Here is an 18830-nt window from a genome sequence, read left to right as displayed (position 1 = left end):
AGAATTTATATATTATTAATTGATTACAAAACAAAACAAAATAAAAGTACTAATGAATTGCAAATGAGAATTCGTACATATGATGGTAATATTAGATCATTATAGTGAAGTAATATATAGTAATGTACGTCTTAAAATTGTTAATTCAATAAGTAGCTATTTTATTCATTTAGTATAGTTGAAGTCATTTACATTATTTTAATAATCAAGAATAGCTCATTTTTGAAAACTTAATAATTTTCTATAAGATGATTCAAACCTAGCACTCTTTCGTTGTAGTGCACGTGTCATATATAGTGATGTGTGAGACAATAAAAATTGGAGCATAACAAATTGTTGGCTATGGCTATGATAAAATTTTCTTCTTATTATATATAATGAGTAATTCATGTATGCGTTCATGTAGGTGATAAATATGTAAAATGAATTATGCACTCAAAAGTCATTACAATTATTATATTATATAAACTGTAGAATTGTTAGTCGGTTTAACCGACTATGAATCCCAATAAATGGTTACATTAATTTTGTATATTGGAGACGAAAAGCCTAAGGCAAAGAATTGAGAAAAAATATCCGACGAGAGAGAAAGATGGGTTTCGGTGGAAGGAAGAGCAATTCAAGATAAGAGAAATAAAATAATTAGAAAGGTAATTGAAAGGGAAATTTTTCGTTAAGTTCATTCAGGCTATTTTACACACTCGCACATGTATTTATATGTATAACTGTTGTATTAAAATTCTTACTAAATAACTTTAGGATTGACGACTGGAAATCATGAGACAAGATCAGAAGTTCAGTTAATCTAACCTATCATAATCTAATCAGGCGTGTATAAATCACACTTTTAAATTGGAGTAAATATTTGAATTATATGATGTGAGCATGAACTGGTTATATGTTATTTGATATTGATGGTGTAATATGATGTGGATATGTGATTTGTGTAATGGATATGTTTATCTATAGTATTGGAGTTAATTGATGGAATATATGGATATGTAATTGAGGCAATGGATATGTTTGACGTATGGTATTGGAATTATTCGAATCATTGGATTAAAGAGGATATGTGACGGTCTTGCTCTGGGTTTGATATACAATGGCAATGGACCTACGGGTCATATACAATGATAATAGACCTACGGGTCAAAGCAAAAGAGCAAAGAGAGACCATCGTGGAAAGGTCAATACAAAGAGCGGCCTTCGTGGAAAGGTGAAAATGCAAAGAGGGGCCTTCGTGGAAAGGTGAAAATGCAAAGAGGGGCCTTCGTGGAAAGATCAAATCAAATAGGGACATTCGTGGAAAAGTCAAATAATTAAAAGGGACCTCCGGGTCGTATACAATGAAAATCCCGGGCAGATATCAGGCTTGATCCGTCACAGAATAATAAAAAAGAAACAAAGAGGCATATGCATATGCATATGGATATGAAATTGTTTATGTAATATGTTGTATATTGTTTCTTATTATGTGTGTTGGTTAAAGAATATGTTTGATATTTATGTGATGTGAAATTAAGGTGGAATTTATATACGCTGAGTTGTGGCTCATATAAACCACTAATATTTTTCAGGAATATTGTAGGTGACAATTGATGACATGAGTTGTATAGACTCCAAGATATAGCAGGTTCGGCGGCTGACGCATTTTGATAACCTTCTCTTCCTCATTATTTTGCATATAGACAAATATATAGCATATAAAGTTATGAGAGGGTCTCACCACGATCCAAAATGTTTAAGATATGATTCTTATTTATATAGGCTTTTGTAATTATAGAATTTAGGTGGTCATGTATTTGAAAATGTGATTACTTTACTTGAATTTGTATTTATTTATTACAAATGTATTTATTAGAAGGGTTGGGATCCAAAATCTTTAACATATGATTCTTATTTATATAGGCTTTTGTAATTATAGAATTTAGGTGGTCATGTATTTAAAAATGTGATTACTTTACTTTAATTTGTATTTATTTATTACAAATGTATTTATTAGAAGGGTTGGGTGTGACATCAGGAGAGTACCTAAACCTAGTCTTGTCGTTGATTCTGAGCCTAAATTTGATATCAAAACCTCAACTCACTTCTACTAGCTAGTATAGCGGAGTAAGGATCGATCCCACATAGATGGGGAAGACGTGTATATATGCTATGACATCTTGACTGGGTTGGTTTGTTACCACACTTATGAGGTTGAGACTAAACAAATTAAACTAAGATGGAAGTAGAAACTAAATCTAAACTGACCATGAGGTCGGGTGTGACTTAATCTAGACCATGACTTAAAATATTGTGCGAGAATAAGAGACCATTAACTATTTGTTCACCTGAAACGAAAAGCGGCACACTGAAACTTACTAAAACTGGACTAGACAAAATGTAAAAGAAATAGGGGACCACTAACCCTAACCAACTACCTTGTGCATAAAAGCTGAAAAGTGACAAGGACTAATAGCATAAAGGACTAAAAGTGACAAGGACTAAAAGCATAAAGCATATTTTTGGTCTGAGGTTTGATTTGGACATTTTCTTCTTCACCAAGCTAAACTTAATAAAATCGAACAACTTTCATGACTGAATCTCAAAGCTCAGAAATGTAAAAATGCAAGATCTAACTCGGAAACTCAACAGAATCAGATTCTCTCAGATCTAAACAAATTGACCAACAGACAAGGGTTTTCTAAACAGATAGCTCAAGATCATGCAACTAAACTGAGGAAGACATTCAAATACGTAAGAAAACAGTAGATCTATTCGTAACTAGGCATAAACGAAACGACCAGGTAGATCTAAACCAAGATCGACTCAACATAAACCAAACAAAGCATCATAACTAAAATCGAACGAGATTTACAATAGCAAAGATTAGAAACTCAAAGATTCAAGCATGGAATAAGATCAACTTCATGTCTTAGCTACTAGATCTGGAAACCTAATCTAAAATGAGAGAAATAAACTAGAAACTAAGAAATAAAAGCTTGCAAACGGAATATTTCTTCTTCGGAACGTTCAGTGGCGAAGCCACGTTGGGTCCAGAGGGGCCCAGGTCCCCCCACCAATTCTGAAAACCACTATGTATATAATACATATCGCCCCCCCCCCCCCCAACCCAATTCTGAAACCACTATATATATAATAAATATCGAGGTTTAAATATTGCAATGCAGTAGCGCAATTGGAAATCCAACTCGCCTTAGGTGCCGACGTTATGGGTTCGGTTCCTCCAGCTGCATCTCTGTTTTTCCCTTATTTCCCATTTGTTTACTTATTTTCTCATTTTTATTTGAAAAAAGTACATTACTTCTGTAGTTCATCTGTGATATTAATTAAAGATAATTAGAAAATTAGTAAAACAATATTGTAAGCTTGATCATGAAATAGGAAACAGTTATATCTAATACTCCGTAATTAGTAATCAAAGAATAACGTTATTAATAGTAGTTGTTATGACCATCCCATTATTAATTTCTCAATATTGTCTGTTATTTTGATCTTGGCCGCCGAAGGTTGTGAACAGGAGTGAGGATGGTAAAATGGTAGTGTGCCAGCTCTTTCTCTTCATGCTGAATCTCCCATTTATAGGGGGGTATGACACCAATCCCTAGGGTTGTTCCTTCTTCGACTTAATAATTCTGCCCTTAGGATATTTCAGCTCAACTTTCTTCTCCACTTCAACTCCAGGGTGTAGTTCCTCACCCAGTATGCGTCATGTCTTCCATTTGTTCTGCCTCCGATTGGCTTGCATTACGCTCACGTTGCAACAAACTCGATTATGCTCAACTTGATCAGTTTGTGGGCTTTTAGTTGCATTTTTGCTCCAAATTGCTTTTTTTTCTTCTGCTCGGTCAAGTTGCACCCTGTAACTGATTTAGTAGCAATCCTGCACATTTAAGCTCAAACTTTCATGCATTATCTCTTTCAAAAGCGGGTAAAACAACCAAGGCATGAAATTAGTCTCATCGATATAGAATTTTTTCAAAAAAATGAAATATGACACTTTGGTAAAAAAAAACTAAAAAGAAAAGTGTGACATTTACTTCAAGACAAAATAAATATCAAAATTATGATATAATTGACTCTTTTCAAAAGTAACATGATTGACCGAAATTTAATCAAATTTATTAATTTTTCTAGTTATATAACAATTTTAAAATAGCCAATGAACTCACTCCATAATAGGTTATTTAATGTTAAAATAATGATGCCAGATAAAAATAAATATTTCATTTTCTAAAAAGTTAAAGACTGGCTAAATTAATTAAAATTGCCGCAACAATATATAAATGTGTAGGTTGGACCGAAATACATAAATACTATAACTTTCAAATTTAAATATACTACCCCCGTTGTCCTTCTGTAGTAGAGCCGTTTCATTTTGAGCACTCATTTTAAAAAAATGATAATAAATAATTAAAGTGGAAAGAGAGTAAAGTAAGAAAGAGAATAACATAAAGAAGAGTCTTCTCTATATTATTCTCTCTCTTATTTTACTTTTTCTCTACTTTAATTATTTATTAAGTATCATTTTTCCAAAATGAGCGCTGAAAATGAAATGTCTCTACTGCATATGGACGGAGGGAGCAGTAGTTAAGGTTTAATACATTACTCCAATACATGTTACAGATGCCAATATGGCATCATTGAAATAAAATGTTTCTTTCGTACTTAGTGTTGTTGGTCTATGCTTTTATTAGTTTGATTGTGAAAACAAAAATAACATATTCGAACATAGAGGTGTCGAGTGGGATGGGCTGGCCCTGGCTTAGGCCCGGTGAGTTCCGATGACATTTAGGCCCAGTCTGACCTAGGCCCATATATGTAACGGTCCAAGTCGGGCCTGGGTTTTGGTATACAAAATGGGCCTATCCCGAGTCGGCCCCAATTAGTATGTAGGCAGGGCTGGGCTGAGTCTGAACTTGAGTCGAGATTCGAGAAGTATAAGTGTTCGACTTATTATCCTCATCAAACACTAATTAAGTTATACTGGAATAGTATAGTATAATGAACTATAAATATATATTCCCACAAAATAAGGAATCAAGATCATATAATTTTATATATTCTCACAAAATTTGTGTATTATATATATTTACACACGCATATATACACGCATAAATGTTATACATCCCACAAAGTCAGGAATCATGATATACTATAATTATGGAACTATTTTTAACAGAGATAAATCAATTAATAACTAATATCACTATTGAGATGTTCAAAAGAAAAAACTGATCTGGAGACTTGGAACGTGGATGAAGAGATGGTGCCCAAATTTATCATTCTCACAAAACACCCCACTAATAATTTGAGGGACGTTAGAGATGAAGGAGTTGGCAGCGGAAGCGTGCATGAAATAAATCAGATAATAATTGCGATCTATTTAACAGATTATTTAGACAAAATCTATTCGTGTAATTATCACATGTATCATACTCATAACTTGAATTAAACATGCTTTAAGTATAATTGAAACCTAAAACAAGCTTTTCTACGGAGTAGGAATAATACCTTCATGATTCTCCAAAGAATCTAAGATTGCTCGCTACTTCTCCTCGTGAAGATGTCAAGTACTAGACCACGGATCTTCTGGCTGGTTCCCGAACTGTATTCTGATATTAGTGTGGGTTGATCTCACCGGGATACTAGGACTTGAATAAATAAGACAGAAAAATCGATCTCACGGAGTAGAGTTGAAGGAGAAATTTTCGTCCTCTACAGTGTAGGAGAGGGGACGAAATTTTTGTGATAAAATAAAGTGTATTTTCTGTTAGTTTTGCAGCAGAAATTTATTTAGTTTGATTGAAAGATTTACATCTAAACATGCTTTTTCAGATTGTAAACTAGAAACATGTTCATAAGCATATAATCACAGATCATACTGAATATATGCAATTAATAAAAACATACCGTAAGAATTCAAGAGTTGAATTCTATCACCTTCTTCAATTGATCTCAACCACAGATCTTTTGATCTGTTCCCTTTAACTCGGAATTGACCTTTGTGTGGGCAAAGCTTGTCAAATCCTCAAAAGCTGGAGAAGAATTGAAGACATAAAAGAGAACAAAAAAAATGATATGTTTTATCTCTACAGATTGCAGAGATCGAATTTTATCGGTAGAATAAAAATTTTGTCTTCTCTTCTTCTCCCTTTTATATTAAGTTAATTATTTGGGCCAGACCAGGGATCTGTGGAGGATTGGATTGGGCTGGGCCACACTTCAGACTTTCACTAATTAAATTAAAAGCAATTTAATTCAAGTCCAAAATAAAATATTATTATTATCCACTATAGATATAATATTGATTGTTCGTCCAAACCGAAATTACGAGTATTCCGGAACTTCCTCTTTAATTAAATCATTTCTCATGTTAAAGATATAAATATCCATTAATTAATATCAAGTCTGCTATCTAACTTTTATTAATTAATTTCTTTTTCCAAGAGTGGTCTAGTTTAGAAACATTATTAATTATTCATGGAATAAATTTCAGCTGGCCAGTTTTCTGAATAATAAAACCTTTTTTCTAAACACCTCTTGAGGATATTATCAGACTGGCCTCTCCTAGCACACGATTCATTGCAATAACAATAATAGCACCTCTTAGACATTAATGATCACTACCCAATCTATCAGGATTCTTGGGCAACGAAATACCATCACCATTTGATAAGTCAGAGTAGTTTTTAATTAATATCGTATGCTCAATGTTATGTCAACAATGATTAAGAAATGACAATCACTGAGACCTCGTATTTCAGTAAATAGCCAAGAAAGACTCATCTCACTGTTTGATCCTTTCAGTAATATACCACACCAACGTCGTTCATTTCCTTAGGTAAGTAAACTTTCGGACTGACGTCGTAACCTTTCACGATAGGTGGTCAAAGCCTATCTACGCTGCGAAACAGTTTTCCTTCTACAAGAACCGACAAGTTACCTATTGTGAACGCCGCTCACAACTCGTCTACTATGCAGAAGACTTAGACTCGTTTTTCTTAAACAATGTATTTAAATGGAAAACGCATTTCAACATCTCATATATATATAAGCAACCCATAAGCAAAACACATAGTAACAAAATATTCTTTGATTTTAGCGGTTTTGGTATACTCGAAAGCTATTTTGAGTATAAGTGGGAGATTGTTAGAGTTTAGTATACTGGAAAAGCATATTTCGTATGCATGTATATGTAATAACTCTTTATCCAATTTTGACCATGTAAATGATACGAGCTCTCCGACAAACATTGGGGATACCACCATCGGGCTAGTCTTATTTAAATTTTCACGGATGTATTTTTTAGGATTTAATTATGTAATTTTTAATTTGTAGGATGTAAATTTTATTTTTTAGGATTTTAATTGTGTAATTTTTATTTTTTAGGATTTTAATTATGTAATTTTTAATTTTTTATTAATTTGTAATAATATTTCAGGTATTTTTAATGCATTTTTAATATTGTGAAAATGTTTTTATCTAAATTGAATAATAGAATGGTGGGACCCTTGAGCATGCTCTTGTGGAAGAGCATGAATGTGGGTGTTATGCTATTGCGGAAAAGCAGGGAGTAAAAGTGGGTCCGGGCCCACATCCATGCTCTTGCCAAAGAGCATGGATGTGGATGCTCTCAGGTCGTGTTGTTGTCGTATCATGCCAACCAAACTTGTATCGTGTTGTTAATGGATTTGTGTTGTGTGTGATTCGTGTTCAAGTTTCAAGCTAGCAAGTAAGATTCATGTTTGAGTTGAAGTTTTCTTAACAAGTTGGGGTATGCGGTATGCCTTACTAGATTGAGTCGTTTTCAGGTTGACTTGATAAGAGCATTGGCAATAGCAACAGCTCAGTCTCAAATTCCTCCCGCCACATCATCACGCCCCTCCCACTGCCCAGCAATTTCCCTAGCCTCTCCAACAGCCTTCCCAAAAGCCGTCTAATTTAATTCATTTTAGTTGTTGGTGTTTATTAAATATTAAAAAAATGAAGTGCAATGAGTTGTATATATATATATTAGAAATAAAAAAATTTAGAAATAAATAAATGAAAATCGGCTTGGCTCGGCAGTTGGCGTTCAATAGGCGCCATCCCACCGCCCAACCTCTCTCAGGCATGCCCTAGCTCTCGCGCGCCCCTCCCCTTCCCCCACGGCTCGGCTATTGCAATAGTGCCCTAGCCACCACCGTCCCACTAGCCGAGCCGTGGGGGAAGGGGACCTCTTCCCCGGTGGCTAGAGCGTCTATTGTTAATGCTCTAACAACCTAATTCGTACGATATGTCAACTCTATCCAAATATAATAACCAATATATACATTTCAAGTTGCAAAAAATATAATCATTTAAAATGCTACCCCAGGTCTGCCATTAGAAGTCTCGGTTTACCATTTTAGTCCGTCCAGCATTAAGAGTTCCGATTCACATTTACTATAAATGGTAGGTAGACTTTTCACTAACTCATTCTACTCACATTTTATTATAAAACTAATATATAAAAATAGGTCTCAAATTCCACTATCTTTTCTCACCTACTTTTCTTTACATTTCTTACAACCCGTGCCGAACTAAAATAGGACTCCTAATAGCGGACGAAGGGAGTATATTTTTTTATTCGATTTTCCTTGATTTATTTAAAAAGTTACACTGCAACAGACGCACACTCATGGGTGGTAGGGTGCCGGGGCGAGTGGGCGTCACACCCAACCCACAACGCGTTATGTTGGCGGGCGAGTGGTCCATAAGCAAGAGCGGGGCTCTTCACGGCGAGCATGCTCGTTCCAGCAGAAGCTTCGCAATGGTGCACCAATGCGGTGCCGTCTAGGCGGCACAAACGTGCTCTTTCGGACGGGCGCCGTTGTTGATGCTCTTAAATTGCCTATACTACATAATAAAATAAAATTTATAAAAGATTCAGATTTAATAGAAAATTAGATTGTGTTTATATTGTTTAATACTGCCTCCTTCCCCCAAATATTGTCCCACTTTGACCCGGCACGGATTTTAAGAAATGTAATGGAAAGTGAGTTGAAAAGGTTCGTGGATTGTGGGTCCTACTTTTATATATTAGTTTTATAATAAAATGTTAGTAGGAATGTGTTAGTGGAATATAGGGTCCACTACCAAAAATGATAAAAAGTGAAATGGGACAAACTTTGGGGATGGACGGAAATGAAAAAATGGGACAAACTTTCAGGGACGGAAGTAGTATATATTAAGACAAAGAAATATACATATGCTTCTATCTTTTTCATTAGATAGATAAATTTTATTTATTTTATTATAGAAAATGTTACTTAGATGAATCTTTTAAAATTTATTTGTTTAGGGCATCTCCAGTGGCTTTCGCCCAGCAATAGCTCAGCCACAAACTCCTCCTGTCACATCATCAGCACTAAAAATCCTCCTGCCACATCATCAGGACAAGCAAATAGCCCAGCAATAGCCTAACCACATCACCCCTAATTATATAAAATAAATAATTGACAATCACACAAAATATAGAATTAAATGTACGACACAGATACGGGAAAATTCAATAATATTATTTAAATTAAAAAAAAGTACAATAAAAAATACATTAATTTAAAAAAAATTACATTAAAAAATTCATTAATTTAAAAAATTACATTATTTAAAAAAAACACGACCTCCGCCTCACTCATCGTCTCCGTCGCCCCCTCGCCACCGTCACCGCCGCCTCCGTATCCGCCGGAACCCCCCGGTGCCCCCCGGTCTTCATATCGTCACGCATGCTCACGAGCATTGCGTGAAGAAAACTCTTCTCCTCGGGGTCCGTCGCCGTCCGCCATTCGGCTAACGTCTTGGCCATCTGAGCGCGCGTTTGTTGACACGCGAAGAATTTGAGATCCTATGTCGACTGGCCAAGGGGGGGATGCCGACTGTACCTCCTGGGACCCCCCGGCGCCCCCCTCGCCTCCCGTTGCGCCCGCCTTTGACCAACCGGGCGAGTTCGGCAAGCGAACGATGGCGGCGACGTGAGCTCTTCCGCATCCTCGGGGAGGTCGTGGGAACCGCCGCTGCTGCCGCTGTAATCACCGGTATAGTTCAGTCGTTGCTTCTTCGGCCAGCCAGCGTCGACACCTGCCCGGAACTTCTCGGAGTCGTTCAGCACCTCGTAGCAGTTCCAGTAGGTGAACTCCTTATACTACCCGGGCTGGGGGAAGGCTTTCTCCGCTATCCTCCTGCAGTCATCCTCCGTTTGGCCACTGCTTTGCATGCGGAGGGCGTTGGCGTACAAGCCCGAAAATTGGGAGACCCTAGCCCTGATTCGGTCCCACCCCTTCCGGCACTCCTCCCCGGTGCGCGGCCTCCCCTCCGGGCAAAATCTCATGTAGGCTGCAACAATTTTGGCCCACATGTTGACGATCCTCTGATTGTTCGAAGTCAGAGGATCATCACAGACACTCACCCACGCCTTGGAAAGCGCGACATTTTCCGCGTCCGTCCACTTCCTCCGCACCGAGGGGTCGTCCTCAACCGGTTGCGACGACTGGCCGACCCTCTTGTCCTTCCCCTTGCCCTTCTTCTTTGCGGGGCCCCGACCCCGCCCTACTCCCCCGGTTTGAATGGGAGTTTTCGGAACACCGAGAAGATCAAACCCCAACTCCTCTAAGGAGAAAGTCTCATATTGCGTGAACTGCGCCTCCGTTGGGTCGATGTGTGCGAAGAATCAGTCGAAAAATCAAAACAGGGGCGATAGACGTCCCCCCCCCCCGCGTCCCCTGCGTCGCCGGTACCCCCCACGGCGTCCCCTGCGTCGCCGGTACCCCTCCCGGCATCATCTGCATCCCGGGACCCCACCCCGGCATCATCTGCATCCCGGGACCCCACCCCGGCATCATCTGCATCCCGGGTGTCCACCTCGGCATAGCCGGTAAACCCCCCGGCATACTCCCCCCGAGTGCCATCCCGGGCATCATCTGTTGCCACGGGTACATGTTGTAGTACCCGGGCATCGCACCCCATCCACCTCCCACGGGTACCGGAGGAGTTTGAGACCCGCTCGTCACTGGAGTACCTTCGTTGTTGTTCTCCATTTCGCGTTATTGATCTTATACAGAAATTAAGATAGAGAGAGTACTCGTTAAAACAAGTGGTGTGAATGAAAATGACGTGCAAATCGCGTATATATAGTGTTTCGAAAATTTTAAAAAAAAAATTAAATTCGCTCGCCGGTCCTGAGCCTGCAATGGCGGCGAGCGGACCGGCGAGCGGACCAGCGAGCGCATCGGCGAGCGCTCATGAATCGGCCAGCGCTAGCCGATTTTTTCGCCAAAACAACGCTCGCCGGTTCTAATGGTTCCAGCCCTCGCCGCCATTGGAGATGACTCTTACTTAGATATCTATCTATCTAATCGAAAGATTTAAAATTTAACTCATAGCACATACAGTAATTTATTTGTTTTAACAATCTATACATCTAAAGATAGAAATTTATGATAAAAACATAAGAAGATCCATGAATTTTTTTTTATGTAAAGATCTCAATTTCCGAAACGAAAACGAGAAAAGCCTTCAGCTTCGAAACTACGCATATAAATACACATCTCGTTGTGGATAAATCTAAACAGATCAATTCTAAGGTACAGTTCGATATTTCTATGGCGTTCGATAATCTTTGTTTTTTTTTTGTTTTTTTCCGTATTAGCGCTTAGGGTTTCGTTTTCGCAAATCCTTTTTCATTTTTTCACATAGGAGGGCACTTGTTTCTTGCTACTCGTTAGCTGTAGATTATGTTTGTTTCTTTGCCCCAATTTAAGCTCAAATTTGTGCTGGGAGGAATAACCGAAAGGAGGGATTTGGATTTGGATTTGGATTTGGATTTGGATTTGGATTTGGATTTGGATTTGTTGCACCCTACTCATCATGTTATTGAGAACGTAGATTGAACGACGCCGCTCTATCTAGGGTTTCTGCAATTCGATTTTCTGCGTTTTGATTTTGTGATTATATTTTTTCTAGGGTTCTAATTTATTTTTTCTTTTCGAAGGGAAGGTTTTTAATCTATGTTTCATGTATGGTCAGTTAATTTTTTTTTCTTCTAAATTTTATGAGTGTACAGATGATTGACAGTGTATTGCCCTTCTCTGAAATCGTGTATGAATTCGTAGAATTCTGAAATTGATAGAAATATGATTATGATATGGTTTTGAATTTCATGATATGGCTTTGAGAAAATTGATTCGGAAATTTCTTGTATTCGGATTCTTTTGCAGTTTATGATTTATGCATTCACTTCACTGAATGAGTTTATGGATGTTGTTTTTATTTGATAATATTGGCTCTAGGTAGTAAGCTATTGTGTCCAGCTTGTTGAACGCACTTCAGTTAAACTTTTTGGAAAACTATAACTACTTATCCTAATTAGCATGTCTTTCACTTTGCTATCTACCTCTTTTTTTCATCCCAATGACCTTCGAAACTCTGTAGTTATTTAGGAACACTATTTTTTTCTACCCAATATTTTCTCAAGAGTCTGAAATTTGTTTCTCTAAACATGTTTTTCTAATGGAATTGAATGGTAATTCAGCATAATTTTACCCTGCTTATGCACAAGTTGTAGCAGAGTGAAGAAAAAGAAACTTACAGTTTGGATGACAAATTTTAATGCCTCTTTATATTTCGGAACTAAGAGGCGCATTCTGTTGTAGCCTACTGCATGATCCAGTTATAGACAACTGAATGTATGCAGTGGTATCATGATTTGCAGTATTTATTAAAGAAATGCTGTTGGAATGCCCTTGTTTAGTGGAGACTTTTATTATATTGCGCACACACTAAACTATTGGAATGATTGTTAATCAATCATAGCATTGATACGTTGGTGGACTTATTCTGTTGTATAGCTGCCATGTATGTCTAATTGGTCTAGCAACTGAACCAATATTCTCCAGATGTTTATTCCTCGAGCAGAAGTTTAACATATGGTTATAATTCTATCATGGATGCAGTTCATACAATCAACTGAATTCATACAATCAACTGAGTTATGGGTAAGAGGAAGTCTAGTGCGAAGCCACCCCCAAGGAAGAGGATGGACAAACTCGACACTGTCTTCAGCTGTCCCTTCTGTAACCATGGCACCAGTGTGGAATGTCGCATGTGAGCGTTTTCTCTTTCAAGTTCTTCTATTGTCATGTTATGTCATTATAAGAAAACATATATATATATATATATAAATATATTTGTGTAAGATGTGCGGTGTGCCAAGTATGCATAATACGATCTGATAGAATAGCGGATTAATGGTAAAGTTTCAATCTTATGTTGTTTACTTGTGAATGAAGAAGTCTTGTTGCTTGTTGAACATGGCCCTTTCAGCTGACTCTGTCAATCTTGTATGCATTTGGTTTTTGGGATTTATGTTGGAGATGACATGAGATGATCTTTTTTGGCTGATAATGCACTTATATGTATTCCTGGTATAGTTGTATTGCTCCTGTTGTTGTTTGTGCAATGGGAATACTCTAATAACTACTAGGTGTTGATTCTTCAGTCCCACTTGTTCTGTTTTCTGGAGTAGTTTATTTCTTTTATTCTTCACCGACGCACATACCAAATGCTATCCTATCTTTCTGTTTCAGTGATATGAAAAACCTGATTGGCGAGGCTTCTTGCCGGATTTGTGAAGAGAGCTTCAGCACCACCATAACAGGTTTACATTTTACCCCTCCTGCTGAGAAGTTTGGTTAGCTCCTCGTTCATGTTTATTTTTTGCAAACTTACTTAGCCTGGTCTTACTTTTATGCAGCTCTAACAGAGGCCATTGACATGTGCGTTAATCAAGAAAGCATTGTATATACTCTTTTGAGCAATTTCTACTCCAGTTTCATCACTGTCAAGTTGTTCCGTGTTGTGCAGATATAGCGAATGGATTGACGAGTGTGAACGCGTCAACAATGTGGAAGACGAAGATGATGGATAGTTTCTCCTCCTGACTTCAGTTTGTTTGGGACGTTCTTAGCTAATCTTATATGTGCCTGAAGTCAATTGTGAGCTTTTAATGGTGGACTCTGCTGTATCGTACACACTATATCTATTGTGTGTATAGTTTAGCAGAAGTGATGCCGCCTAATATTAATATCATGTTTTTAATTTGTACCAAAATAAATTACCCAATAGTTTACTCTGTGATCGAAAAATGACGCTGCGCTTAGAAAATCAAAATGAAAATCTCGAATTTTGACCTTTGTCATTTTATGCTAGTATATACAAATAATTCATCAATTTAAAATATGATTATGTTCAATTAGGGTGCTCAATGCTCATCTTGTATAGCAAACCTGAACACGAGCACAATAAAAAAAAAGGAATGCACACACCGAGCACGCACGCAATTAATAAGAATTTACTTTAGTGATGGGTCAAACTACTGAGCCTTTAAACTTGATAAATCTAATTTGTTGTCATTTGTCAAATTAATAAAGAGCTGGATAATTTTTAAAAAAATATAGGCACGGGATATGGAACTTTCAACATCCCACTCCAATTTAATCCTTTGGACTATATCAATTATTTTATATGATCGGAATTTTGGGAATATTTAGTTATGTCCTAGAATAACAATAATATCAAATTTGCAGTTAATTAATTTACAATCATTTATAACATGATTCGTTTAGATGATGCTTGGGCTTCGTCGACTAGTCAAGAGGAAGGTTTTGAGATATTATTCAACAATTTTGGTTTAGTAATAACTAGTATTATCTCACAATACTTTGTATTTTATTAGATAAAAAATATACTACAATATCAAAGTATATAAATATATTGAAAGCGAAATCATTAGTTTGAAGTGTTTTAAATTAGATAGTATGACAATGAGTAGTGATCAAATGCAAACTCAAAATATTGTATAAATTTTAAACTATGATCTGGACTATTAGAAAATGTCAACAGAAGACAAAATAACATCAACAAAAAGTGTCAACACAACGCCAACCGTTGACACTATGTTGACACTTTCTGTTGATAATATTTTATCATTTGTTGACATTTTCTAACAGTTCGGATCATAGTTTTGAGTTTGTACAATATTTAGAGTTCGCATCTGATTACATCTCGTATAACAGTAGACTGATTTAATTCAGTAATTAGTTGACGAAAATACTTTAATATTTTAGTCAGGGACGAGTCAGGAAATAATCAAAAGATAGACCAAAAGTATATATAGAGAAAATTTTGAAGAATCTAAAAAGAGATATTTAATGAATAAATGGTGTAAATTAGCAAAAAGTATAGATATGTATATTTTTTTTAGAAAAATTTTAGGAGGGACATATGCCTCACTGCCTGTATATTGGATTTGCCCCTAAATTTTTAGGTGAGTAAGAAATACTGTATTTGGAAATTAATGCACTAAAAATTAAAAATAAAATTACTTCATTGGAAAATAAAATAAGAAAGTAACAAAATAAAATGGAAAAACTTACAAAACACACAACACACTTGAGAGACCGTATATATGAAATATTAATTCTGGAGGCACAAATCAATGATAGGACCATCTTACATATAGTAAAATCTTATATATTTACTCCAGTGTCGTAAAAATATGCAATTTTTTTTGGACATGAGTTTTAATGCACAATTGATAAAATAAAAGAGAGATAGAAAGAAAATATAATTAAAGTATTGTTAGTCAAGAATGAGTTCCACCTTATTAGAAAGAAAAAAAATTTAAAATTAAAAAGTGTATACTTTTATAAGACGGACTAAAAAGAAAAAAAATGCATACTCATATTGAACGGATGAAATATAAAAGAAACATCTTCCTTGATAATCAAAATTGCCTCTATCTACAATTACCAATAAGTATAAAACCCATTCAAAATAAGATGAGTCGATTGTTAGGGGGAAAACTGAAAACATGTTTCGAGCATGTTATACAATTAAAATTACTTGTATACAATAAACTCTACAACCCACTTTTATTCCAAGTTGAGAAGAAGTAATTTATCATACTTATGTTTGCTTATACATTTATAAAATGTTTGTGTTTCTCAAACATTTAAATGTATAATAAGCAAACAAATCTAAGTCTACAACATAGTAGATTGGTTGTCAACGACGTATACATAAGGTAACACATTCAGCTCTTTGCAGAAGTAAAATAGTAGTATTTCACAGTCCAGATAGACTTTGGCTACCTATCGCGAAATGTTACAGTGTAATCCGCATCTCTCCTTACCTTAGAAAATAAACGATCATAGCCTGAGTTTGGGTGGTTGAGTACGAAGAACTTCACATGGAGACGTAGCAAGCAATCGACAATTCTTTAGAAAATCAATTCGATAATTCTAAATCGTAGAAATTCATGAATTAGGGTTAATTCCTTGAGCATGAATTATATGTGTTCTAGCACGCAATTATATGATTAACATGCGAATCAATTAATCTCATAATCGGTCAAATAGACTCGTCTAATTTATTTATGTATGCATGTCTTCGGCTGTGCGAGCATGCAAGGGTCACCAAAACTCAAACGCCTATCATCACTCAATATTAAACTCATTGGAATGTATAGATTATGTGTTCTAGCACATAATTATATGTTTAACATGCAAATCAATTAATCTTATAATCGGTCAAATAGACTCGTCTAATTTATTTATTGTAAGGATTGAGAGCAATTTGTATGAAGTTGAAGAAGGTTGAGAGAGATGTGCGAAGAAAAATATTGTATATCGTTGGAGAGAAAAAACGAGCTACAATCAAGAAAGGAAAAACTTGGGGAAGAACAGAACTAACCACTATTTAACCTAACAAATCTAACGGCTACGACCTAATCTTCAAACTAACACTCCATCGGACGGCTGCTGAGTGTTGCTGAGTTTGTGATGCTCGATTGAGCTTCTCTTTTTCTTCCTTGATCTGTGCTGATGCAATTGAGCCATCAACCTACAAACCTCCACCTTGATTGCTCAGAATGCCATCAGTCCATCTTGCATACATTCACAAGCTTCATGCATAGCTCAAGCTTGTTTTTGGGCAACGGCTTTGTTAACATATCCGCTGGATTCTCAGCCGTGTCCACTTTGAATATCTTCACCTCACCCTCCTCTATCTTCTCTCGGATGAAGTGCAAACGCACATCTATGTGTTTGCTCCTTTCATGATACACCGGATGCTTAGCTAAACATATTGCACTTGTGTTATCACAACCAATAGCCACCGAGCTCTGAGTTATTCCAAAGTCATTTAGTATCCCTTTAAGCCAATAGCTCTCCTTGACAGCTGCTGCAAGAGCCATGAACTCGGCTTCTGTGGTGGACAAAGCAACCACAGCTTGAAGGCTACTCTTCCAACTTATAGCAGATCCAAAGAGTGTAAAAATGTAGCCTGATTGGGACCTTCGAGTGTCCATGTTCCCTGCATAATCAGAATCTGACCAGCCAACTAAAGGCTCATCTGCTAACTCCCTTGCTCCATTAAACAGAATTCCCAAGTTGCTGGCCCCCTTCATATACTTCATCAACCATCTCAAGGCTGACCAATGTTCCCTCCCATGATTTGACATGTATCTAGAAGTTGCAGATACAGCCTGTGCAATGTCAGGCCTCGTGCTAATCATTGCATACATAGTACTCCCTATTATACTAGCATAGGGGATCTTCTGCATTTCTGTTGCATCTTCATCAGTTTTAGGCGCTTGATCCATTGATAGTTTATAATGCTGGCTCATTGGAACCGAAACTTCCTTTGCATTGTCGAGGCCAAACTTTCTCAACATCCTTAATACATAATCAGATTGAGTCAGCCAAATCTTCCTTTCTTCTCTATTTCTTATCAGTGTCATGCCCAAAATCCTTTTGGCTGGGCCAAGGTCCTTCATTTCAAATGCAGAGTTCAAATCATCTTTGACCTTTTGAACCTCCTTCATGCATGCTCCGGCTAGTAGCATGTCATCAACATAGAGCAATAAGAAAGCCACAGCAACTCCACCAACCTTCTTGATGTAAACGCATTCATCATATCTGGAACTCACAAAACCAGTAGCAACCATGTGATCATCAAATTTCCTATGCCACTGCCTCGAAGCTTGCTTTAATCCATATATGCTCTTCTTAAGGAGACAAACCTTTCCCTTATTTTCTGGTTTGATAAAGCCCTCAGGCTGTTACATGTAGATTGTCTCCCTAAGATCACCATGCAAGAAGGCGGTTTTTACATCAAGCTGCTCTAATTCCCAGCCTCTATTTGCCACAATAGCCAGCAATATTCTGATTGATGAGTGCTTTACCACCGGGCTGAAAACCTCATCAAAATCAATCCCTTGCTCTTGTGTAAAGCCCCTAGCCACCAATCTAGCTTTAAACCTTATCCCTTCATTTTCTGAAGCTTCAATCTTCTTCTTGAAGATCCATTTGCAGCTCACAACTCTCCTTCCATCCGGTTTCTCCACCAACACCCAAGTGCCATTTTTTAACAGAGAATCTATCTCTTCTATCATAGCTTGCATCCACCTTTCCCATTCCTTACTCTCCATGGCTTCATTGTAGGAGCAAGGCTCTGAATACTCAACTTCCTCCGCAACCAACAGAGCATAGAAAAGGAACTCAGCATCTGAATACTTAGCTGGCAGCCTGATAGTTCTCCTGGTTCTGTCCCTCGCAAGTCTCCAATTTCCCAGACTTGCTGGTGCTGGATCTAGTTGTTGTGCATTTTCTCCATCTATCACTGGATCATTAGATGCTTCAGGAGTATCATTTAATAGTTCAAGCTCCACCTTAGTTGAAGGCTCCACCTCAATAGCTGAAGTGGAACTAGTTGCTGCACTGTCACTGTTGTGTGTCTTCTCTTTGAAT

General features: G+C 37.0%; 1 protein-coding gene across 2 annotated transcripts; it reads left to right on the top strand.

Moving 5' to 3' along the window:
- The first annotated feature begins 11435 nt into the window (after nt 1-11435).
- On the top strand, nt 11436-14165 carry LOC121805392 (transcription elongation factor 1 homolog). Of its 2 annotated transcripts, XM_042205224.1 has the most exons (5): nt 11440-11606; nt 12975-13125; nt 13608-13678; nt 13775-13796; nt 13885-14165. In XM_042205224.1, the coding sequence occupies exons 2-5, from the start codon at nt 13013-13015 to the stop codon at nt 13946-13948; spliced, it is 270 nt and encodes an 89-aa protein (XP_042061158.1). In that variant the 5' UTR covers nt 11440-11606; nt 12975-13012; the 3' UTR covers nt 13949-14165. The 2 variants fall into 2 exon arrangements, with proteins under 2 accessions (XP_042061159.1, XP_042061158.1); XM_042205225.1 differs by lacking the exon at nt 13775-13796 and having other exon boundaries at nt 11436-11606.
- Nucleotides 14166-18830: the final 4665 nt, after the last annotated feature.

Source organism: Salvia splendens, chromosome 5 (genome assembly GCF_004379255.2).
Source record: "Salvia splendens isolate huo1 chromosome 5, SspV2, whole genome shotgun sequence".
Classification (NCBI taxonomy): domain Eukaryota; kingdom Viridiplantae; phylum Streptophyta; class Magnoliopsida; order Lamiales; family Lamiaceae; genus Salvia; species Salvia splendens.
This window is presented reverse-complemented; position numbering and strand designations above follow the sequence as displayed.

Excerpts from the sequence above, each read along its gene's own strand:
- LOC121805392 (XM_042205224.1), top strand. The coding sequence starts at position 13,013 with ATGGGTAAGAGGAAGTCTAGTGCGAAGCCACCCCCAAGGAAGAGGATG. Across the intron at positions 13,126-13,607 it reads ACCAGTGTGGAATGTCGCAT|TGATATGAAAAACCTGATTG; the intron begins GTGAGCGTTTTC and ends TTTCTGTTTCAG. Across the intron at positions 13,797-13,884 it reads CTAACAGAGGCCATTGACAT|ATATAGCGAATGGATTGACG; the intron begins GTGCGTTAATCA and ends CGTGTTGTGCAG.